This window comes from Peromyscus maniculatus, chromosome 8 (genome assembly GCF_049852395.1).
Source record: "Peromyscus maniculatus bairdii isolate BWxNUB_F1_BW_parent chromosome 8, HU_Pman_BW_mat_3.1, whole genome shotgun sequence".
Taxonomy (NCBI): domain Eukaryota; kingdom Metazoa; phylum Chordata; class Mammalia; order Rodentia; family Cricetidae; genus Peromyscus; species Peromyscus maniculatus.
In genome coordinates this window covers 93,572,614-93,592,139 of record NC_134859.1, presented here as the reverse complement: position 1 = coordinate 93,592,139, position 19,526 = coordinate 93,572,614, and the positions used below count along the sequence as shown (strand labels likewise).

At 51.5% G+C, this 19,526-nt stretch overlaps 2 protein-coding genes across 2 annotated transcripts; one reads left to right on the top strand and one right to left on the bottom strand.

Annotated features, from left to right (window-relative positions):
- The first annotated feature begins 3,755 nt into the window (after positions 1 to 3,755).
- Positions 3,756 to 15,251, top strand: Icam2 (intercellular adhesion molecule 2). Its single transcript, XM_006970500.4, has 5 exons — positions 3,756 to 3,774; positions 9,412 to 9,534; positions 11,764 to 12,036; positions 13,228 to 13,536; positions 14,917 to 15,251. The coding sequence occupies exons 2-5, from the start codon at positions 9,474 to 9,476 to the stop codon at positions 15,102 to 15,104; spliced, it is 831 nt and encodes a 276-aa protein (XP_006970562.1). The 5' UTR covers positions 3,756 to 3,774; positions 9,412 to 9,473; the 3' UTR covers positions 15,105 to 15,251.
- On the bottom strand, positions 15,240 to 18,289 carry Prr29 (proline rich 29). Its single transcript, XM_042283000.2, has 6 exons — positions 18,178 to 18,289; positions 17,867 to 17,942; positions 17,598 to 17,704; positions 16,365 to 16,585; positions 16,176 to 16,246; positions 15,240 to 16,020 (listed from the first exon to the last, which is right to left on the bottom strand). Exons 1-6 carry the CDS (start codon positions 18,235 to 18,237, stop codon positions 15,992 to 15,994), a joined length of 564 nt encoding a protein of 187 aa, XP_042138934.1. The 5' UTR covers positions 18,238 to 18,289; the 3' UTR covers positions 15,240 to 15,991.
- Positions 18,290 to 19,526: the final 1,237 nt, after the last annotated feature.

Sequence of the window (19,526 nt, the reverse complement as noted above, 5' to 3'; positions counted from 1 at the left end):
GGTATCCTTGCCACCATCTACAAAGACACAGAGAAGCACATCTCCAAATAGCAACTGTAACAACCAAACTTCATTGTGTGCCTATTGTTTACAAACCCTTAATCAATGCTTGACAAGTTATCTGTGTAACCCCGTGATTCCACACTGACCCACGTCTCTTATTTGGTCTCTCAGCCAGTGGCTCTCAGGCTACCGTGAAACTCGCCTTCTCTACCCTGGTCAACACTTTGCTCTTCTTTCTGCTGGTGATTAGTCAAGGGTTAACTGAAATCGACAGCCCTGCCTCATTCTGCTAAAACAGTGTGTACACCCATCACCTCTCTACCCCCAAGGGAGAAAGGGGGTCAACTAAAAACAAGCAAACCAGTGCCAGTGCTAAGCCAGGAGTAACATAGACGTCCCAATGGCTCTGTACAGTGTGGAGTACAAGTGTGTCTTTATAACGTAGAATACGTGAATGTGTCCCCCTGTCCTTCTGTCCCATATCAAGAGACAGACGGTAGAACCCTGCTTACTGGCTTGCGATGTGACCGTCTCCTCCACCGCTGTTCTACGCCACCCTCACTAGAGGAAGACAAACCAATGTCCCCCACCCCACCCCCATCTAAAACTGAACTAAGTATTTTCTTTTCTACGTCTGATTACCAGGACTGGAGAGATGGCTCGTTAGTTAAGAGCACTGGCTGCTCTTGCAGAGGACCAGGGTTCAGTTCCCAGCACCCACATGGCAGCTCACACCTGTCTGTAACTCTGGTTCTAGGGCATCCAGTGCTTTCTTCTGGCCTCTGTGGGCACCAGGCATGTATATTGTATGCAGACCTATACACATAAAATAATACAGAAATAAATGATTACCTCAGGAGTTTTGTTGTGACAATATGACGCTGACTGATACGGATGTCTACAACCACCACTGCTAAAACATTGGTCACATCCAGCCTTGGTTTGTCAGCAGTGTGGCAGGACATTTAAAAATTACTTCGAAGCATTGTGGTGGTACATGCCTTTAATCCCAGCACCCAAGAGACAGAGACGGGCAGATCTCTATGAGTTCAGGCCAGCCTGGTCTACAGAATAAGTTCCAGGGCAGCCAGGACTACACAGAGAAACCCTGTCTCAGTGGGGATCTGTTAAAGAAACTGAGGCACAAAAGCACTGAGAGAAATTGTTCCAGAGCCAGCAGACCCTCAGTATTCACGGTCAGCATTCATTCACAGTCTGGAAGATTCTGTGAACTCCTGATAAGATCCAATTTGTGGCTTTGCCGAACCAGAACTCTAATGCTGTGGGTTGTGAACCTTGCCCAGGGGAACAAGAAAGAGCCTTTGCTTGTGGGTGACCCTAGCTGGCTGGCTGCCCAGTATCCCACCCCACCCAACACTTCCTGCTTGTTAAAACAAAACCACCCTGCTAGAGTAAATGACTTGCTAGTTGAGGGGACAGACATGAAGAGATCTAAGGTGATGGTTCTTAGTCACTAACAGGATTTTGTGGAGTGCAGGAGACAGCCAGATGGTGTTCTGTGCTACTACCTGGATAAGCACAGAGATCAGTGAGTGGCGCATTCCATCAAAGGCCTCTAGAAACTCCACCCCAAGGACAGTTAATAAGATGGCAGTTCTTAACTGAGTGGTGGTGGCGCACACCTTTGATCCCAGCACTGGGGATGCAGAACCAGGAGGATCTCTGAGAATTCGAGGCCAGCCTGGGCTAGAGAGTGAGTTCCAGGACAGGCTCCAAAGCTACACAGAGAAACCCTGTCTCGAAAACAAACAAACAAGATGGCAGGAAGTCCTTCTGTAACTTTCACAGAGTGGCCCTCTGCTCCCACAATTCCACTTTTGAGTATGTTCCCAAAGAACTGAAAGCCAGGTTACCCGGCCTTTGACCAGTTTCAAATGCATAGTTCTGCAATATTGAATACTCACGCCTTCTGCAGCGGCTGGCACGTTCGTGGAAGGGGACATTTCTAGCTGAGAAGCTGAGAGGAAGGAATGTAGTCCCACAACGTCTTTCAAGGATGGTCTCCAGGTGACCTAAGGATCTCCCATAAGGCCCTTGCTCTCTGAGAAGATTGTGGTTTGGGTCAAGATTTCAGAGTTGTCAGTCGGTGGCCACTTGGCTTGGCTGTCCTTCCTGGGCAATGGGGAGGCAGAGCACTGTGGTAGGGAGCATGAGGAAGAGTTGAGATGCTCGCTTTATGGTGGCCAGAGAGCAGAGAGAAAGAGAAAATAAAAATAGGAATGTGAGCCGACAAAGGGACCCAGCAGGTAAAGGCATATGTCATACCGGATGACCTGAGTTCAATCCCCAGGACCCACCTGGCAGGAAAGAGCTGACTCACACAGTGTTCTCTGGCCCCCACTGTGCGGCACGCACCTCTGCATTCATGAACATGCACACACTAAATAAACAAATGAAGGAATACTTTTTAAAAAGACAACGAGCCGGGCGGGGGTGGCACACGCCTTTAATCCCAGCACTGGGAGGCAGAGCCAGGTGGATCTCTGTGAGTTCAAGGATAGCCTGGTCTACAAAGCAAGTTCCAGGGAAGGCACAAAGCTACACAGAGAAACCCTCTCTCGAAAATAATAATAATAATAATAATAATAATAATAATAATAATAATAAAATAAAAAGACAATGGGACCAGGCGGTGGTGGCACATACCTTTAATCCCAGCACTCAGGCAGGTGGATCTCTGAGTTTGAAGCCAGCCTGGTCCAGGACAGTCAGGACTACACAGAGAAACCCTGTCTCGAAAAACAAAAACTAAATAAGTAAAATAAAGACAAGGGGAATTTTCACAGCACATTCATAGCAACATTATTTAAAACAGCAAGAAAGTGGAAGTAACACAGTGTCCGGCTGTGGGCAGGTGAATGATAAACAAAAATGTGGTGTGTGAATAGGTAAAGTGGAAGTGTCTTCAGCCTTAGAAGAGGGCATACTGCCACATGCCACCACATGGATGAACCCGGAGGAAGTCACACTGAATGAAATGAAGGCCTTGGAGAAGGGCCCAGAGGAGTCAAATATAGAGACAGAGAGTAGAATGGGAGTTGCCCAAAGGGGCGGGGTGGGGGGGGGATAGGGGGGTGGAGAATTACTGTCATGGGTCGGGGGATGGGGTGGGGGGTGGGGGCGATGGAGAATTACTGTCGTGGGTCTGGAGTTTCAGTTTGGAAAGGTGAGAGTTCTGGAGATAGCTCATGGTGAATGTACTAAGAGCAACACAACTGTGTGTTTGAAAACTATTAAGGGCATGGTGACTTCTAGAATCCTAGCTAGCCCTAAAGAGGCTGAGGCTGGAAGACTTTGGATTTGAGGCTAGCCTGGTCTATAAGGTGAGACCCTGCCTCAAAAGAAAGAAAGAAAGAAAGAAAGAAAGAAAGAAAGAAAGAAAGAAAGAAAGAAAGAAAGAAAGAAAGAAAGAAAGAAAGAAAGAAAGAAAGAAAGAAAGAAAGAAAGAGAGAAAGAAAGAGAGAAAGAAAGAGAGAAAGAAAGAGAGAAAGAAAGAGAAAAAGAAAGAGAAAAAGAAAGAGAAAAAAGGAAGAAAAACTGCATAAAATAATAATTTTGTTAGGTCTATTTTATGACAATGTGAGGGGAAGCCAGTAGTAGTGTTCAAATCATGTTAATTTGGTGTAGAAACCAGGGCACAGGAAACACGTGACCCCTGAGAGAGTTCAACGTTGAACCGGTAGAATCTTACACACACACCACATTGCACATTGGCAGGATCCCCCGTTGCCAGCATCCAAGCCCCACACGGTAAGTCACAGCCTCTGGCTTCCCACTTCCCCTCCAACGAGCCCGGCAGTGTGGAACTTTTGGACTCTTTAAGTATGAAGCCTGAATTCTGATCTCTTCCTCTCTCTAAGCCTCAGAGAGGATCCCCAGAGGGAGTACCTCCATCAAAGCTTCGGAAGCTCATGTTTTTTGTCCCCAGCCCACCAACCTGGCCCCGCCTTAGTGACTGTTTCCTGTTTTTTGCTTTCTTCCTTCCCTTCCCCCTCTGGGTGGCATCCATGTAGGTGACAGATTTAGAAACATAGCCCTGGCTGGCCTGGAACTCCCAGAGCTTGCCTGATTCTACTCGGGAGTGCTGGGATTGGAGACAAGACGCGGGCCACCATACCCAACAGGGCCATGTCTTTCTTACCCTCAGGTCCACATGGGCTGTGACCTGGAAAGGGACAGTCCCTTCTCTCTCTTTCTCTTTCTCTGTCTCTCTCTCTGTCTGTCTCTCTTGCTTTTTTGAGACAAGGTTTCTCTGTGTAGCTCTGGCTGTCCTGGAACTCACTCTAGACCTTGAACTGGACTTGAACTCAGAGAGATCCTCCTGCCTCTGCCTCCTGGGATTAAAGGTGGGTGCCACCACTGCCATCCAGTCCCCTTCTCTCAAGTGAGCACCGTGGTACTCTTCCTGAGAACCATGCAGTCAGAGACAGGAGATGTCGACGCCGTGGCCCACATTCCCACCACGCCTCCTCTTCCTTATAGATATTCAGGAATTTTCTGCTTTGTATTCTTTTTTGTTTGTTTGTTTGTTTGTTAACTCATTTAATTCACACAACAACTCCATGAAGGAGATGTTATCCTGAATCCCATTTTACAGATGGGGGAGTGGACACAGAAAGAGACTGAATGGTTTGCCTAAGGTCACACAGATGGTAGGAAGTGAACACGTGTTTCCTGAGTCTTGGCACAAAAGTTCCTCCAGGACTCATGCATATCTAAGAGGACTGTGAATTACAGGGAGAGATCTTCTTAGCTCAGGGCTGGAGGGATGGCTCAGCGGTTAAGAGTACTTGTTGCTCTTGCAGCGGATGGGAGTTCCGTTCCCAGTGGAACTAAGTGGTGGCTCAGGACCACCTTACCTCTGGGACAGCCAACACCCTCCTCTGGTCACAAACACAAAATATACAAAATAAGTCCGTTTTTATTCGGCTTTACAAGATAATATTGTTCTCCAGGGAACCAGTATACTCTCCCATTAGTAATTGTAAAAGTTTCTATTGACCTATAACTTCTCCAAAAATTGACCTTTAGACTTCTTAATTCTGCCAACGTAGTGGGTGTGGTTTTCGTCTTAATTTCTGTCAAGTGACAAGTAATCTCCTCGTTCCTTTGACACTGCTTTGTGGATTTGATGCACTCGGTGATGATTTAATGTTTATTTCCCAGCCTGGGAATGGAACCCAGGACCTGTGCGTGCCTGGGAAATATGGTGTGTGCACCTCGAGCTGCGTCCCCAGCCCCTGTTGTTGATGATTGACAGTCTCGCAGTCTTGCCTAATACCCTACCCCAATGACGTAATAGTTCCGATATTTTCTTGTCAATGTCCCTAACGTTCTCCTTCGCACATAACGACTCACTGTGAGTAAAATCGGGTTCTCCAATGGATGCCCCCTCCCCATCGGGTTAATCGACTGACTCAGACCTTTCTTTTATGCAGCCATCCAGTGCCACCACTGACAGGTGTTCGCCAAGTGTGTTTCTAGACCCTAGAAACTGGGACCCACTAATTAATCTTCCTATACCCATATTAATATTTTATATTGAATCTCAATACTCAAAGAGCAAATTGCTTATCTTATTCTTTCCACGTGTCTTGATCTTTCCACAAACACTTTATGATCAGCTTTCAAGTTCCATGGACAACCTTATTGGGATTAACTGGAATTGCATTGAATCCGCATATCAGTTGGGAAGGAAATTATCTTTCTTTTCTACTTTATTGCATTTTATTTTGGGGGGCACATGCAGCACACATGCAGAAGTCAGATGACAGCCTGTGGGGTCCATTCTCTCCTTCTCCCACATGGGTCCCAAGGGTCAAACTCAGGTCGTCAGCCTCTAAGTGAGCCGTCTCAGCAACCCCCACTCAAATGACTTATTTATTCTCAAATTAAGTCTGAAAAGTTAATTTTTCTAAGATTTGGTTTACTTTGTTCCATATTTTATGGCACACATTGTTTTATAGTGTCCTTTATTTTTTATTATTGGGCAAGGGGGTTGAGAGTAGCCCACATTGGCTTCAAACTCACCATCCACCTGTCTCAGCCATCTAAGTGGTACTGGGATTATACATCTGGTTTTTATTTATTTGTTTGTTTGTTTTTTGAGACAAGGTTTCTCGGTGTAGTAACAGCCCTCGCTGTCCTGGAACTCACTCTGTAGACCAGGCTGGCCTTGAACTCAGAGATCCACTTGCTTCTGCCTCATAAGTGCTGGGATTAAAGTCATGGGCCACCACCACCACCCAGCTTATTTTTATCTTTATTTATTTATATATTTTTTTTGTTTTTTTTCAAGACAGGGTTTCTCTGTGTTGTTTTGGTGCCTGTCCTGGATCTCGCTCTGTAGCCCAGGCTGGCCTCAAACTCACAGAGATCTGCCTGGCTCTGCCTCCCGAGTGCTGGGATTTGTTTATTTATTTTTCAATCAAGCACATTCAATTGTTCTGAAACTAATCTTCGGAACCAATCTTACAAAATGAAACTACCCTTAAGAAAACTTATATGGGGTTGGGGATTTAGCTCAGTGGTAGAGCGCTTGCCTAGCAAGCACAAGCCTCTGGGTTTGGTCCTCAGCTCCGGAAAAAAAAAGAAAAGAAAGAAAACTCCGACTTCCCTTCCCAGCCGCTGGCAGCCTCCCTTCTCCCTTCTCTTGTGTGAGCATCTTTTTATAACTCTGCTGTGATTCCGTGCTTGTTCTGGTCATGGCTGTTTGCTTTCTTTTTGAGCCTTGTCCGGAAGTTTCCTCTGGCCCTTCTGCTGTCTGGCCTGTCCCTCCCAAGGGTCTCCAGGGAATCTGACCCTCACAATGGCCCTTTGCCCCTGCTCTGGTGGGCTTCATCAGCTATCACAGCTGCCTGTCACTCATAGGGACTTCACTCTTTCCTAGGTATGTGGCCTTGATCAAACCACTCAGCCTCTCAGTGCCTCAGTTTCTCCTTCTAGGAGATGAGAACAGTAGGAATACTTGAGCTTGTAGAGTTTTGGAGAAATTAGTTAATAATTATAGAGTGCTTTGACAGTGCCCAGCATGAAGTAGGTACAGCTGATGCCCTGAGACAACATTTCGGTCAGTGATGAGTCACCCGCACAACAGAGGTCCCAGAAATTACAGTAAAGCTAGAAAGTCCACACCATTGGAGACCTCATAGCCTCATAACACTGTAACACATTGTCTCCAGACCCCTGGTGGCAGTATGTCAACCTACTTACTGTACTGCAGCTGCATTCAAGTGCGGCATGGACAACTACGTGCACGAAGTACCATCCAGGTTTGTGTGGACACACTACGATGCTCACACAACCACAAATTGCCTGGTGACGAATTTCTCTGAGCCTGAACTACAAAGTGAGCTCAAGGTCAGGGTGGACCACTTAGTGAGACCCTGTCTCATAATGAAAGGCACCAAGAGAGCTGGGGATGCAGCGCTGAGCACTTGCCTAGCCTGTTCGAAGCCGCAGCATCTCAGTCACCAGCACCCCAAATGGAAAAAGAACTTGTTCCTTCCCTAAGGAAGGCCTGTCTGCGTTGCTGTATTATTATTACCACTATTTTTTTTTTTGTTTTTTTGTTTTTTTGAGACAGGGTTTCTCTGTGTAGGTTTGGAGCCTTTCCTGGAACTCACTCTGTAGACCAGGCTGGCCTCGAACTCACAGAGATCCTCCTGCCTCTGCCTCCCGAGTGCTGGGATTAAAGGGGGGCGCCGCCACCACCACCACCACCACCACCCGGCTTTATTACCACTATTGTTGTTGTTATTATTATTTTATTTTATTATCCAGAGGAGGTCAGTCTCCACTGTATCACCCAGACCCTTCCAGGCGTCCTCTCCTGTTCTCAGCACTCTGTCAGCCTCATGTGAGATCAGACCCCCCTGACCCCACCCCCCTTCCCCTGACTTCTCTCTGCTTACTCTGTCTTCCCCTCCCTTCTGGAATGATCTCAAAGCCTGGCAGCCTCATGCAGGGACTTCCCTGGGTCCAGGCTGACATCATCTGCACTGGAGGAGAGCTGTACACTCAGTGCTGAGACTCAGTCAGTACCCAGCGTGGTGAGTACCCTGGGTCCAGGCTGACATCATCTGCACTGGAGGAGAGCTGTACACACAGTGCTGAGACTCAGTCAGTACCCAGCGTGGTGAGTACCCTGGGTCCAGGCTGACATCATCTGCACTGGAGGAGAGCTGTACACTCAGTGCTGAGACTCAGTCAGTACCCAGCGTGGTGAGAACCCTGGGTCCAGGCTGACATCATCTGCACTGGAGGAGAGCTGTATACTCAGTGCTGAGACTCAGTCAGTACCCAGCGTGGTGAGAACAGCAGACACCATTGGGCTTTTCAACCCAGGAACCCAGGCCACTGGGTGAGCCAGTGAAGCTTCCGCTGCTTGACTTCTGGGGGTGCAGTAGTCTGGGAACTGGCCTTGCATGTGGCTTCCTGATCTTAGATAATAAGTCCTCAAAACCCTGGGATAGGCCCTTCCTGGGATTCCACCAAGAAATCAGGGAGGCCTGCTTTTGCCCCACCTGTCCTGGAGAATCTAAGAACTGAGAGAGTAAGGTTGGCTACATGGTGAGCACAGCATTGCCTGGGAAGGCCTTCTATCCCATAATAGCTCACTGCCTGTGGGAAAGCCTGCCCGGAAAGCATTAGGCTCTAGCCTTCCCAGACCAAGGCCTGCCTGAAGAGTAGATGGGAAAGAAGGCACTAACGTGCCCAGAGAGAGGCCTAGGATTTGGGATGGGCTGACACCAGTCTGTTCCCTGACTCCTGGGCCCAGGCCACTGGAGACCACTGTGGCCCCCCTTCTGCGGTCTCTGAGACCCATGTGGGCCCTGCATTGGCCGAGCTCTCCTGGAAACTAAGCGAGACGTTAAGGTGTGCAGACACATGCAGGGCATTAGCAGGAGATTGCTGTGTTCTCACTTTGGATATTATCTTCCCAGAGATGACTACAGCAGAGGCCCGGTGGGATTCAGATTCCCCCCAAATCTGAGCCTTGGAGGCTTCATTCTGCCCTGTGCACAGAAATAGGAATTCCATGTACACACACATACACACGCGCACACGTAAGTGCGTGCACACATGCCCGAGTGCCGCACATACCTCCTTGAATGTGAGCTCCCATTGCTCTCCTAACCCTACACAGGGAGTAAGCCACGTGGGAGGACCGTGTTACACCCCTGCTTATCAGCTGCTTCCCAGCTTCCTCTGCCTGAATTCTTGAGGGCCTGAAGGCTTGGGAGCTGGCCTGTGCATATGGCTTCCTGATCTCAGATAATGAGAGGAAATGAGATCACTGGTGCAGAGAAGACTACGGAGGATTTCAGCCCGAGCTCCAGCCTTCACTCCCCAATCTGTGGTCTCCATCTCTCCATCTCCCTCCAGGCAGCCATCAGCTGGGCCCCTGGAGCCGACAGACCCCACAGACCCCACAGACCCGACCTGAGATGGTGTCTTTTGCTTGCTGGAGCCTGCCTATAACCCTTCTTGCCCTGCTCTGCTGCTCAGGTAAGCGGTCCCCAGGGTTCCCAGCACGCGGCATCTTGGGGTGGGGAGTTTCACACTATTCCTTGGGCTTCAGGTTGGGGAGGAGGGCATCCTGGCCACAGGGGCCTCTCCACCATGGATACACAAGACCGTGACAGCCTGGCTTTGGTTTTTCCCATGGCCTCAGGCAGTGGCTAGAATCATGGCCTCTCGGTTACTCTACGGAATAAGCCCAGAGCTCTGAGAATGTTGATGTGACAGGGATACCAAGGTTGGTTGTTGAGCTGCGGGTGAGTAGGGGACTCAGGAAGGGACGCCAGGGTCTAAGCGAAGATGAGACTGTGCCGAAGGGGCCTAGTGAACAGCAGAGGGCAGCAGAAGACACCGCTCACTGGGACACAAAATGAAAATGAAACCCTTTGTGGGTCAAGGAGACTGGGAAGGACACCGTCCCGCCACGCGCCGAGTGAGTGCCTTGTCCCTTAGACAGCCTTGCCAAGTGGTTTCAAGCCTGATTGCACTCAGGACCCTGTGCACATTAGGCCCTCTCAATGGATGCCTGGGGCCCAGGGAGAGACTGTGGCCAGCCCTAGGCCGCCCAGCCAGTGCGTGGCGAATGCTGAGTTCAAATCCAGCCCTGTCCACAGGGAAAGGCCCTATTTTATCACTTACAGACCGCTAGCCGACGGCTGAGGGCGCTGTGTGGGGAGGTAGAAAGCACAGGCCATGCTTAGGGGCCCTGCTGGCTGGGACCTAGAACCTTCATGGTCCTCACAGAGTGGAGGTGAGCGCTGAGGGTCCCATCTTCATATACCAGATGCCTTGCACAGGGCTGTGTGGTCAGCATAAAGAGAAGCAGGCCCAGCCTTCTAGAAGCTTCACAATGTTTATAGAGCATCACCATACACTATGAGTCATTGGTACAACAGGTCCTTTTCCTGGCAGCCTGTTCCGTTTCTGGCCTGGTCTCTCCCATTCCTCTTCCTAGCTGCTGCCATGCTGGCCCTCCATGGCTTCATGAGAGCATGCTGCCAAGGGCAGGTCTGTGAGTCAGCAGCTCCCTTTATCTGGAACATGCTCCCACAATGCATGCAGGGGTCACGACCTCCCTCCATGTTTGCCCCAATGTCATTATCTCCCCCGCTTCCCCACCCCCCCAACCCCCGGAGCTGAGGACCGAACCCACGGCCTTGCACTTGCTAGGCAAGCGCTCTACCACTGAGCTAAATCCCTGACCCCATTATCTTTATCTTTTACTAACCATGTTATTAAAAATGGAGTCCCTCTGGGCAGTGGTGGCACATGCCTTTAATCCTAGCACTCAGGAGGCAGAGGCAGGTTTGAGGCCAAAGAGTTCCAGGACAGTCAGGGCTGTTACACAGAGAAATGCTGTCTCAAAAAAAAAAAAAAAAAAAAAAAAGAGTCCCTCCACGACTACCTCCCCCCTCTGCCTGGAGCTCACCACTACTCCAAGGGCGTCCTGACAGTTCTCTGTGATTATGTGAGCTCAGAGCTTAACTCCGTTCTCAGAGGTGTCTTCATGACAGAGGGAACTCTGAACTGGAGCTGGAGATAGGCTTGAGGAATATTGACCTAGTGCTGACGGACAGAGGGACTGGAGGAAAGAACACAGGAGTCACTGGGCCTGACCCGGGAATGGGGCAGAGGGACCAAAGGTGACCTGTCTTCTTGAGCCTTAATGACATCCGCTGGTTGTGGCCTCAATCCTGCTGAGCTCCTGGCCTGGCTCCAGAGAGCAGCACCTAGTCCTAATCCTTCCTTTGTTTAACCACACCTTTTGTTTCTCTTACCTTTTGTTTTTCTTACGGCTCTATATGAATCTTGTCTGAGAGTCAAGGATCAGAGAGTCCCCCAAGGATCAAAGGCCTATGCAAAACTTGGTTCAGGAAACCTGGAAAACCATGGTACCTGAGAAATCAAGTAATTTGCACTTGGCATTTGGTCTCTGGGAGCTCCTTTTAGGTTGCTTTGAAGATATGGAAATTAACTGGCTAAACTGTAATTAGAAATAAAAATACCCTAGGCGAAGGGATAGTGCTTCAGTCCTTCGAGGCTGAACCCCACTGCAGCCATGAAAGGCCAGATTCATTCTTAAGACGCCTCTGAATCTTCATTCCACGGATCCTCGTGAACACACACCCGTGCTGTGACACACAGCTAAGCTGGTAGTGGAGATCCCCGAGGGCGGGCATCAGAGACATCTGCTGCCTGGTGCTTTTGCTCTTACAGGGTCTGGTAAGAAGGCGTTTGAGGTCTACATATGGTCCGAGAAGCATGTAGTGGAAGCCACAGAGTCTTGGAAAGTCAACTGCAGCACCAGCTGTGAAAATCCGGAAAAGGGTGGTCTGGAGACCTCTATGAGTAAGATAATGTTGGAACAGCACCCTCAAGGCAAGTGGAAACAGTTCTTAGTCTCAAACATCTCCAATGACATGACTATCCTCTGCCATTTCACCTGTGAGAAGGAGCAGTACTCTACGGATCTCAACATCACAGTATACCGTGAGTGTCCATGCATGTGCTTCCACTCCCAGGGCGGAGCCCATGTCTACTATACAGTCCCAAAATTGTTCAGTGACTGCTCCTGGGTCTTCTCATCATGGCTCTCATCTCCCTGGGCTCCTGAACCACAAGCGGGTCAGGCCTGTGGGCTCAGGATCTGCTTATACCCTTGGGTAGACTCCATGAGTCCTCCTCCTATACTTCAGAAGCAGACCGTGCAGGTTTTGAATCTTGCTCCAAGGTCAGCCTGGCCAAGGTTTGCACAGATCTAGAAGTCAGTTCCTACCCCAGTTCAGCCCACCAGAGCACTCCATGGGCATCCCTGGTTCAGCCACCAGAGCACTCCATGGGCATCACAAACAGTGAGAATCAGAGGAGCTAGTGGGCACCATGAGATGAAGGAACTGCTACAGAATACAGAAAAAGTGCAAGTGCCGATTTTGTCACACACACCCACCCACACCCGCACCCACACACCCAAGGACCTGTGGCCAATGTATGAGCCTTGTATACACACCTGTCGGGCTAAGCCAGGATTCTCGCAATGTCTTACCTCCAGAATTTCACTGCAACCCATTACCGACATTGATGGATCAAAAAATGGAAAGATGTTCTAAATCCTAGGTGGGGTGGGGGTGAGTGGAGGAGAGGCGTTCTAGTTTGAAAGGGAACCAGGATACCGCTGTAGCCCTTGTTCAGTGGATCTGGAATTACGCTGGTCGTTAAACTGATTGGAGAAGTGAGGCAACCCGACCCCTGCCCCAGCTTCACGAGGAGCCAGCCTCAAGGTCAGCTCCTCAAGGGCCCGCGTGCGGAAGTGCTCCCTTCCAAATGCTCCCAGCACAGCCACCCAGCTCTTTAATTGGAAAATTGTGTTTAGTATTTGGAGGGGATGGAGACCGGTCCAGATTTTCTAGTTGGCTCTATGATCTCTGGATCTTCTCTTTGTAGCCCCCATTTCTATTTTCCAAATCATGCCCACAGAACTAGCACCCAGGACATCCTCTACCATTTACTTCTGCTTCCGCCTCCTCCTCCTCCTCCTTCCAATGAGCTGGCCAAGCCCCAGTCCACTTCCTGTCTCTCAAGTCCAGCTAGGGACCTGGGATAGCAGGAGATGGGCCCTGACCAGGTTGGGCCTGCAGGGACAAAGTTCCATCCTGAGTGGCCTTCCCTCTTTGTCTCCTACAGAGCCTCCGTCTCAGGTCACCCTGAAGTTGAAGCCCCCTCGGGTGGTTGTGGGGGAAGCCTTCACCATTGAGTGCACAGTATCAGCTGTGAAGCCCCTTGAGAGCCTGACCCTTACTCTGCTCCGTGGCAGAGAGAGCCTGCAGAACCAGACCTTCGAGGGAACTGAACATGAGGCCATAGCCATATTCAACAGCACAGCTCTAACAAAGAATGGTCTCAACTTCTCCTGCCAGGCTGAGCTGGACCTGCGGCCCCATGGTGGGCACATCATCCGCAGCTTCTCAGAGTCCCAGATCCTTGAAGTCTTCGGTAAGGAGACTCTATGGGCTGAGAGGGTCAGAGATGGTGCTCCTTCTTAGCACTGTGGGGAAGGAAAACCCATGAACCCCACTCTTGGGTGGTTTGATGTGCATGTAGAATCCTGAGGGCTCCCCTCTTACTTTCCTGATTTGCTGGGTGTCTCTCCAAGTTCCAAGCTGAACCCTAACTTTTCCAGAAGCCAGGAGAGCTCAGTTTGTGGCCTGGCCATCATTGAGCTGTGTAGTCTTGACCATGGTGGTGAGCTCTCTCTAGCTATGACCATCCTTTCTACAATGAGAAGGCTGGCTGGCCTGACCCACAGGTTCCCCAGAGCACTGCTGTTCTGTGACACTTGGTGGCCAAAGCCTGCTGTAATGAGCTTGCTTGGAACTCACTCAGCTCTGCCTGAGAAGGGGCATGGTATAAACATGACTGTGATATCCTCCAGGCCATAGTGTTGTTGGTGCTTTTACTCTTTTCTCTTTGGGGGCCCACCACCCAGCTCTCAAATAATCATGCAGAGACTTATTCGTTTTTATGAATGCCCGGCCTTAACTTGGCTTATTTTTAGCCAGCTTTCTTAACTTAAATTATCCCATCTACCTTTTGCCTCTGGGCTTTTACCTTTCTCTATTTCTGTGTACCTTTCCTTTTCTTTTCTTTTCTTTTCTTTTCTTTTCTTTTCTTTTCTTTTCTTTTCTTTTCTTTTCTTTTCTTTTCTTTTCTTTTCTTTTTTTCTGGAGCTGAGGACCAAACCCAGGGCCTTGCGCTTGCTGGGCAAGCACTCTACCACTGAGCTAAATCCCTAACCCCGTGTGTACCTTTTCTTATTCCATGACTGGCTGTGGCTGGGTGGCTAGGTGGCTGGCCCCTGGCATCATTCTCTCCTCCTTTCCTCACTCCTTTTTTTTCCCCTTCTATTTATGCTCTCTGCCTGCCAGCCCCGCCTAACCTTTCTCCTGCCTAGCTATTGTCCATTTAGCTCTTTATTAGACCAATCGGGTGTTTTAAATAGGCAAAGTAACACAGCTTCACAGAGTTAAACAAATGCAACCTAAAAGAACGCAACACATCTTTGCATCATTAAACAAATGTTCCACAGCATAACCACATGTAACACATCTTCAACTAATATTCCACAACGCCATGGTGTCCAGCCTCTACATACTGGGCTCAGGAGCTGCTAGAAGAGGGGTGTCTGCTCTGCCTGATGGCCTAGAGTGGAGGCCACCTACCTTATATGTCACTCCCGAGGTAGACACCTCAGGCCACTGCTCTCCGCTACCAGGCTGACCGTGGAATGCATGAGTAGGCAAGGAGTGGTGGGTGGACTCCCTGGGGTGTCTGGCACCTGAAAGTCTCTAAACCTATGATCTCTTCCCTCCCCAGAGCCTATGCAGGACAACCAGATGGTCATCATAATCGTAGTGGTGTCAATACTCCTCTTCTTATTTGTGACATCCATCCTACTCTGCTTTATCCTCGGTCAGCACTGGCACAGGAGGCGGATGGGCACCTATGGGGTGCTAGCTGCCTGGAGGAGGCTGCCCCGAGCCTTCCGGCAACGTCCTGTGTGAGCTGATGTTGCCGGGCCCCTGGTGGCTGCTGGAACTCAACATGACGCCCTCAGGGTGTGGTCCAGCACGGGGTGATGGACTGTGGCAGCACCACAAGACTCTGGGGACATTGCCTTCTTTGAGCCTCAATACAAATCCCTGGATCTCGCCCTGTGCCCTCCATGTCTGCTCCGGGGCTAACAGACAACGCCTGTGACAAGGAAGGGTACTAAGTGTCACTCTTCTGTTCCTCCCGCCTCCCTGCTATTTCCCAGGGCTTTCCAGAACCTCTGCAGCCCAGGCCCCAGACATCTACCCACTCCATTAGCAACCAATTTCCTACTGAGGTCTCCTGAGCAGGAGGACATTGTTTGCACATGGCCCTGGGGACCTGAGGCCGTTCCTGGTTGAATCAGGACCCAGCTCTGACTCCCCTTTCTGCCAACAGAGTCCAGTGAAAGGGGACTGGAGGAAGCCGAGTCCGCCGCAGGGGTCTCCTGAGCTGGCCTTCTCCCCAACCGAGCTGCCCTCCAGGGCCTTAAGGCATTTGGAGACCCAAGCCACCCTCTTCTCCCTTGCCCTATTTCAGGCCCAAGGGTGATGCAGCCACAGAGAGGAGAGAGGGCAAAGGCCAGCTGGGGCTCTGGTATCAGGGCCTGACTCTGGTCCAGACAGGAAACAGTGGATCTATTGGGTTTCCGTGGCTTCTGGGTCAGGGAGGGGCTCTAAGGAGCTTTCGATGCAGAAGAGCCAGCTCAGATAGCAGTGGAGTTGAGAGCCTGATGCCCCAGGGTAGAGTGCGTGGCTGGGGCAGAGTGGGTCAGAAGGTCTCGGGCATGGGCACGGAGTCGCTCCAGCGTTCTGGCAGCCCTGTGCAGGAGCTGGTGAGGCCTGGTGAACGTCTGTCTTCATGGCAGGCTCTCAGCGTCGTAGTAGTCTAGAGAAACAGAACCCTCGGCTTGCTCCCCCCTGCCTTGGTGGACCCCAAGGAGGAACACAGAATGGGACAGGCAGTGACTGGCAGGAGCCCCCCTCCACAGAGCACATGGCCCTTCTGCCATCTCAGTCTGCCCCAGGTCAGGCCCCACTGACCTGAAGCTGGGGGTACATCCGCACCAACAGTCCCTGTGGCACTGGGGGGCGGGGGTGGGGGCACATCTCTCCTGAGATGAGAGAGAGAGAAGAAAGACCACGTCAGAGGCCCAGGGCAGCTTTTGAGGCTTTACCCCCAAGCCAGCTCTTTCGACCTGGCCACGCCCAAACCCCTCCAGTCTCACTTACACCTCCCCTCGCCTGGAGGCAGGGGGCTGGCGCCGGATCCCCGGGGCACCCTGCCAGGGAGGCTGGTGTGGGGGAACAGGGAGGAAAGAGGCTGGCCAGAGTGCCATGGGGCCCAAGGAGGTCCCTGAGCAAGGCAAGTAGTGATGGTGGAACACCAAAGGCTGCTGCTCCTGGGTCTCCATCTCTTCCTCCACCTGTTCCTGTTGGCTGTCTGTGTAGACCTGGGGGTGTGCAAAGCGAAGGGGTGTGTGTGTGTGTGTGTGACACAGGCTCAGACCTCCCTGCCCCCACTGCTCCGCCTCCTCCACCTCCATCATCTCCTGTACACTATTTCCTGCACGCGGTCATCAGCGGAAAGGCTACTGTCTATCTGCGTGCAGGCAAGGCGCTTTGGAGACGGCCACCCCATCACTCTGCAGAGAGAACTGAGTCTCTAAGAGGTGAAACAACTCACCTGAATCCCCTGAGAGCTAACAAGAGGCAGTTCAGGGACTCACTGGGAGAATCCCAGCGACTCCAGCGTGGGTACCGGAAGTCTGTAAATCTGCCTTTGCTCCTGCATCTTTCTGGGCCCCTCGAGGAGGGGAGATGCTCACCACAGGGCCTCAGAGGGCCTAGGGTTAGCAGCCCTGACTCAAGATTTCCACCTCCCTCAACTCCTCACCTAGCCCTCCTTGAACCCCTCCTGGTCTCCCAGAGCCCCTTTTCCATCGGGTCCTCCTTTCTCAGACCTCACGCCCCTTACTCCCTCCATCCTGGGTCAGAATTTTACCTGGTTCTGGAGGGACGGTCCTAAGGCCACCTGCGGTCCCCCAAGGGCTCTCCTTCCCTTCCTCGGCTCCTTCACCAGGTGTACACCCATACCACGTTTCCACACCTGCTTGTCACAGCCTACCTAGCCATTTCCTCACCCATCCATTTGTTTGACAGACAGCAGCTGAGCCCCTAAAAAGAGTTCTGCACCAGGCTCCAGCAGTGCCTGCCCTCCTGGGACCTGAGGTACACAGAGAAATGTCCAGAAGGAAAGCTTTGAAAACAACATCTGTGTGGTAGTGGAGATTTGGGAACTCCCTTCCTATTGGAAGCTGACACCAGGCCTTGGCACACAGTAGCCGGCAAAGGGACTCAGCTAGACAGGGGTGTGGGATAGCTTCCTGCTGCTACTCTATGCTCTTTTCTCCAGGTGGGGGACCCCCCAGATAGAGCGGCACCTTGGGCCCCACCTTCACACACCTGTGGGCTGGACCACTCTGGCCCTGGGTTCAGGGCTCCGGCCACCAGCTGACTCAGCAGCAGCTGCTGCATCTGGGCATTCTGCAGCATCATGAGCTCCAGCAGGTCTGGGGAACAGGTTTCAACAGACCCAGCCGGCCCCCACCCCGTTCCACCCCGTTCCGTCCTTCCCACCCCACAGCATTTATACAGGAGGTAACCAGCTCGGGGAGGGAGGCCTCAGGTGTGTGCGGCAGAGGGGAGTCAGGAGAGCCACCCAGGGGAGTTACCTTCCTTGACTCGGCTAGGCTGAGGCAGAGGAGACGGGACGGTCCAAGGACAAGGCTGCAAGATGGTCACCCAGGGCTGGGGACATGGGTGGGGAGACTCAGCCAAGCGAGGGAGAAGAGGGGTGAGGCATGTCGGGAGCCCCCCCACTTCACCCTCCGGGTCTCTGCCCCTCATGGCCTCCCTCCTCCCAGTCCGGTCTCTTCCTCTCGGTTTGGGACCTCCCTTCTCCCCAGAGTTTACCCCCATGCCAGCTCCGCTGCCTCCACCCCACCTCCCAATCAACAGCTGTGCTCCTGGGCTCAGGCCTCACCGTGGGGGCTGCACTCTGTAATGGGGCGCCGCTCCAGCTCCCACTCCCGAGGGAGGCCATGGCCTAGCCGGTCAGTTACCTTGGCAGCTCTGGGGACGCCAGGGAGGGCTCCTCCCAGGAGTACACTGACCCGCCCAGCCCAGGATGCCTGGTGTCTGGGAAACGGCCCAAGTCTCCGCCCTGGCCCTCCTCTTCCGGATTGTGGGGTCTTTTCACCCTGGCTCTCGTCTCCCGGATTGTGGGGTCTTTGGGGATTCGGAGGCTCAGATCTCTCTTCTGGAGATCCACCTTCAGGCCCCTGTGTGGGGCTCCCCAGACTTCTCCTGGCGCTGATACTAACCCTGGGGGGGACCCATGTTTGTTGAGTGAGAAGCTAGGGTGACTTGGTTTCCTGGTCCCATAGGAATAGAAAATTGTACAGGACCTGGCATGAATGTGTGAGGCAGGTGAGGAGGGCAGAGCACCCGCTCACTGTCACTCTGTCAATCACTCTTAGGAGAGGGGAGTCCTAAGGACCCAGGGGTTTCTGGAGGGGGACCAGGCAGACACTGGGCAAATTCACTGGACAGGCTGCGCCTCTGGCCCACAGTGCCTGGGGGTCTTTATGTCTCCCCAGCAGATCCACTCAGTTCCTCAAAAGCTGAGCTGTTCTCTGCTCCCTCAGCGGAGGGGAAGGTGGGCATTCAGGAGTCCCCAACACCGTCTTGTGTTTCCAAAGCATGCATTCTTCTGACAGGAAGTTAGCCAAGTGTCTATTGCTTAAGAACAGGTGAGGAGGGGAGATCTATTTCCGCAGCTGTGACATCCGAAGACAGGCCCTGAGCAGCAGTCAGGACAGTCCCGACAGGAAGCTGGGATTAACACCAAAGTCACACACACACACACAAACACACACACACACACACACACACACACCCATTCTCCACTTCTGTTCCCCTTTCCACAGTCCTGGAGTGCAGAAGGAACATTCCCAGGTCCCCCTTTGTCCCTGTCTGATGGAGATATTGTTACTGGATTTATCAGGGTCAGGGCCTCTGCCCTCTCAGCCCTGGACAGCCACCTTCGATAAACTGATTAAAAAGACAAATTCGCTTTTTTAGGTGGTGCACACATTTTTAATCCCAGTACTTCCAGAGGCAGAAGCAGGTGGATCTCTGAGTTCTAGGCCAGCCTGGTCTACAGAGTGAGTTCCAGAATCAAAAAAGTAAAAAAATAAATAAATAAATAAATAATGGTAAAAATGTAGAAAAAGGAGATTGATTCATGTGGCCATATTAGGAAGGGGACAAAGGGACCCAGTGACAGCTTCAGGGTTAGGTGAAGAGAACAGCAAAACAACCCAAGGGGAA

Coding starts and splice junctions, on each gene's coding strand:
- Icam2 (XM_006970500.4), top strand. CDS start 9,474: ATGGTGTCTTTTGCTTGCTGGAGCCTGCCTATAACCCTTCTTGCCCTG. Junction 9,535..11,763: donor TGCCCTGCTCTGCTGCTCAG/GTAAGCGGTCCC, acceptor TTGCTCTTACAG/GGTCTGGTAAGAAGGCGTTT. Junction 13,537..14,916: donor CCAGATCCTTGAAGTCTTCG/GTAAGGAGACTC, acceptor TTCCCTCCCCAG/AGCCTATGCAGGACAACCAG.
- Prr29 (XM_042283000.2), bottom strand. CDS start 18,237: ATGGCCTCCCTCGGGAGTGGGAGCTGGAGCGGCGCCCCATTACAGAGT. Junction 17,705..17,866: donor GCCTAGCCGAGTCAAGGAAG/GTAACTCCCCTG, acceptor CCTGTTCCCCAG/ACCTGCTGGAGCTCATGATG. Junction 16,021..16,175: donor GGATGTACCCCCAGCTTCAG/GTCAGTGGGGCC, acceptor CTGTTTCTCTAG/ACTACTACGACGCTGAGAGC.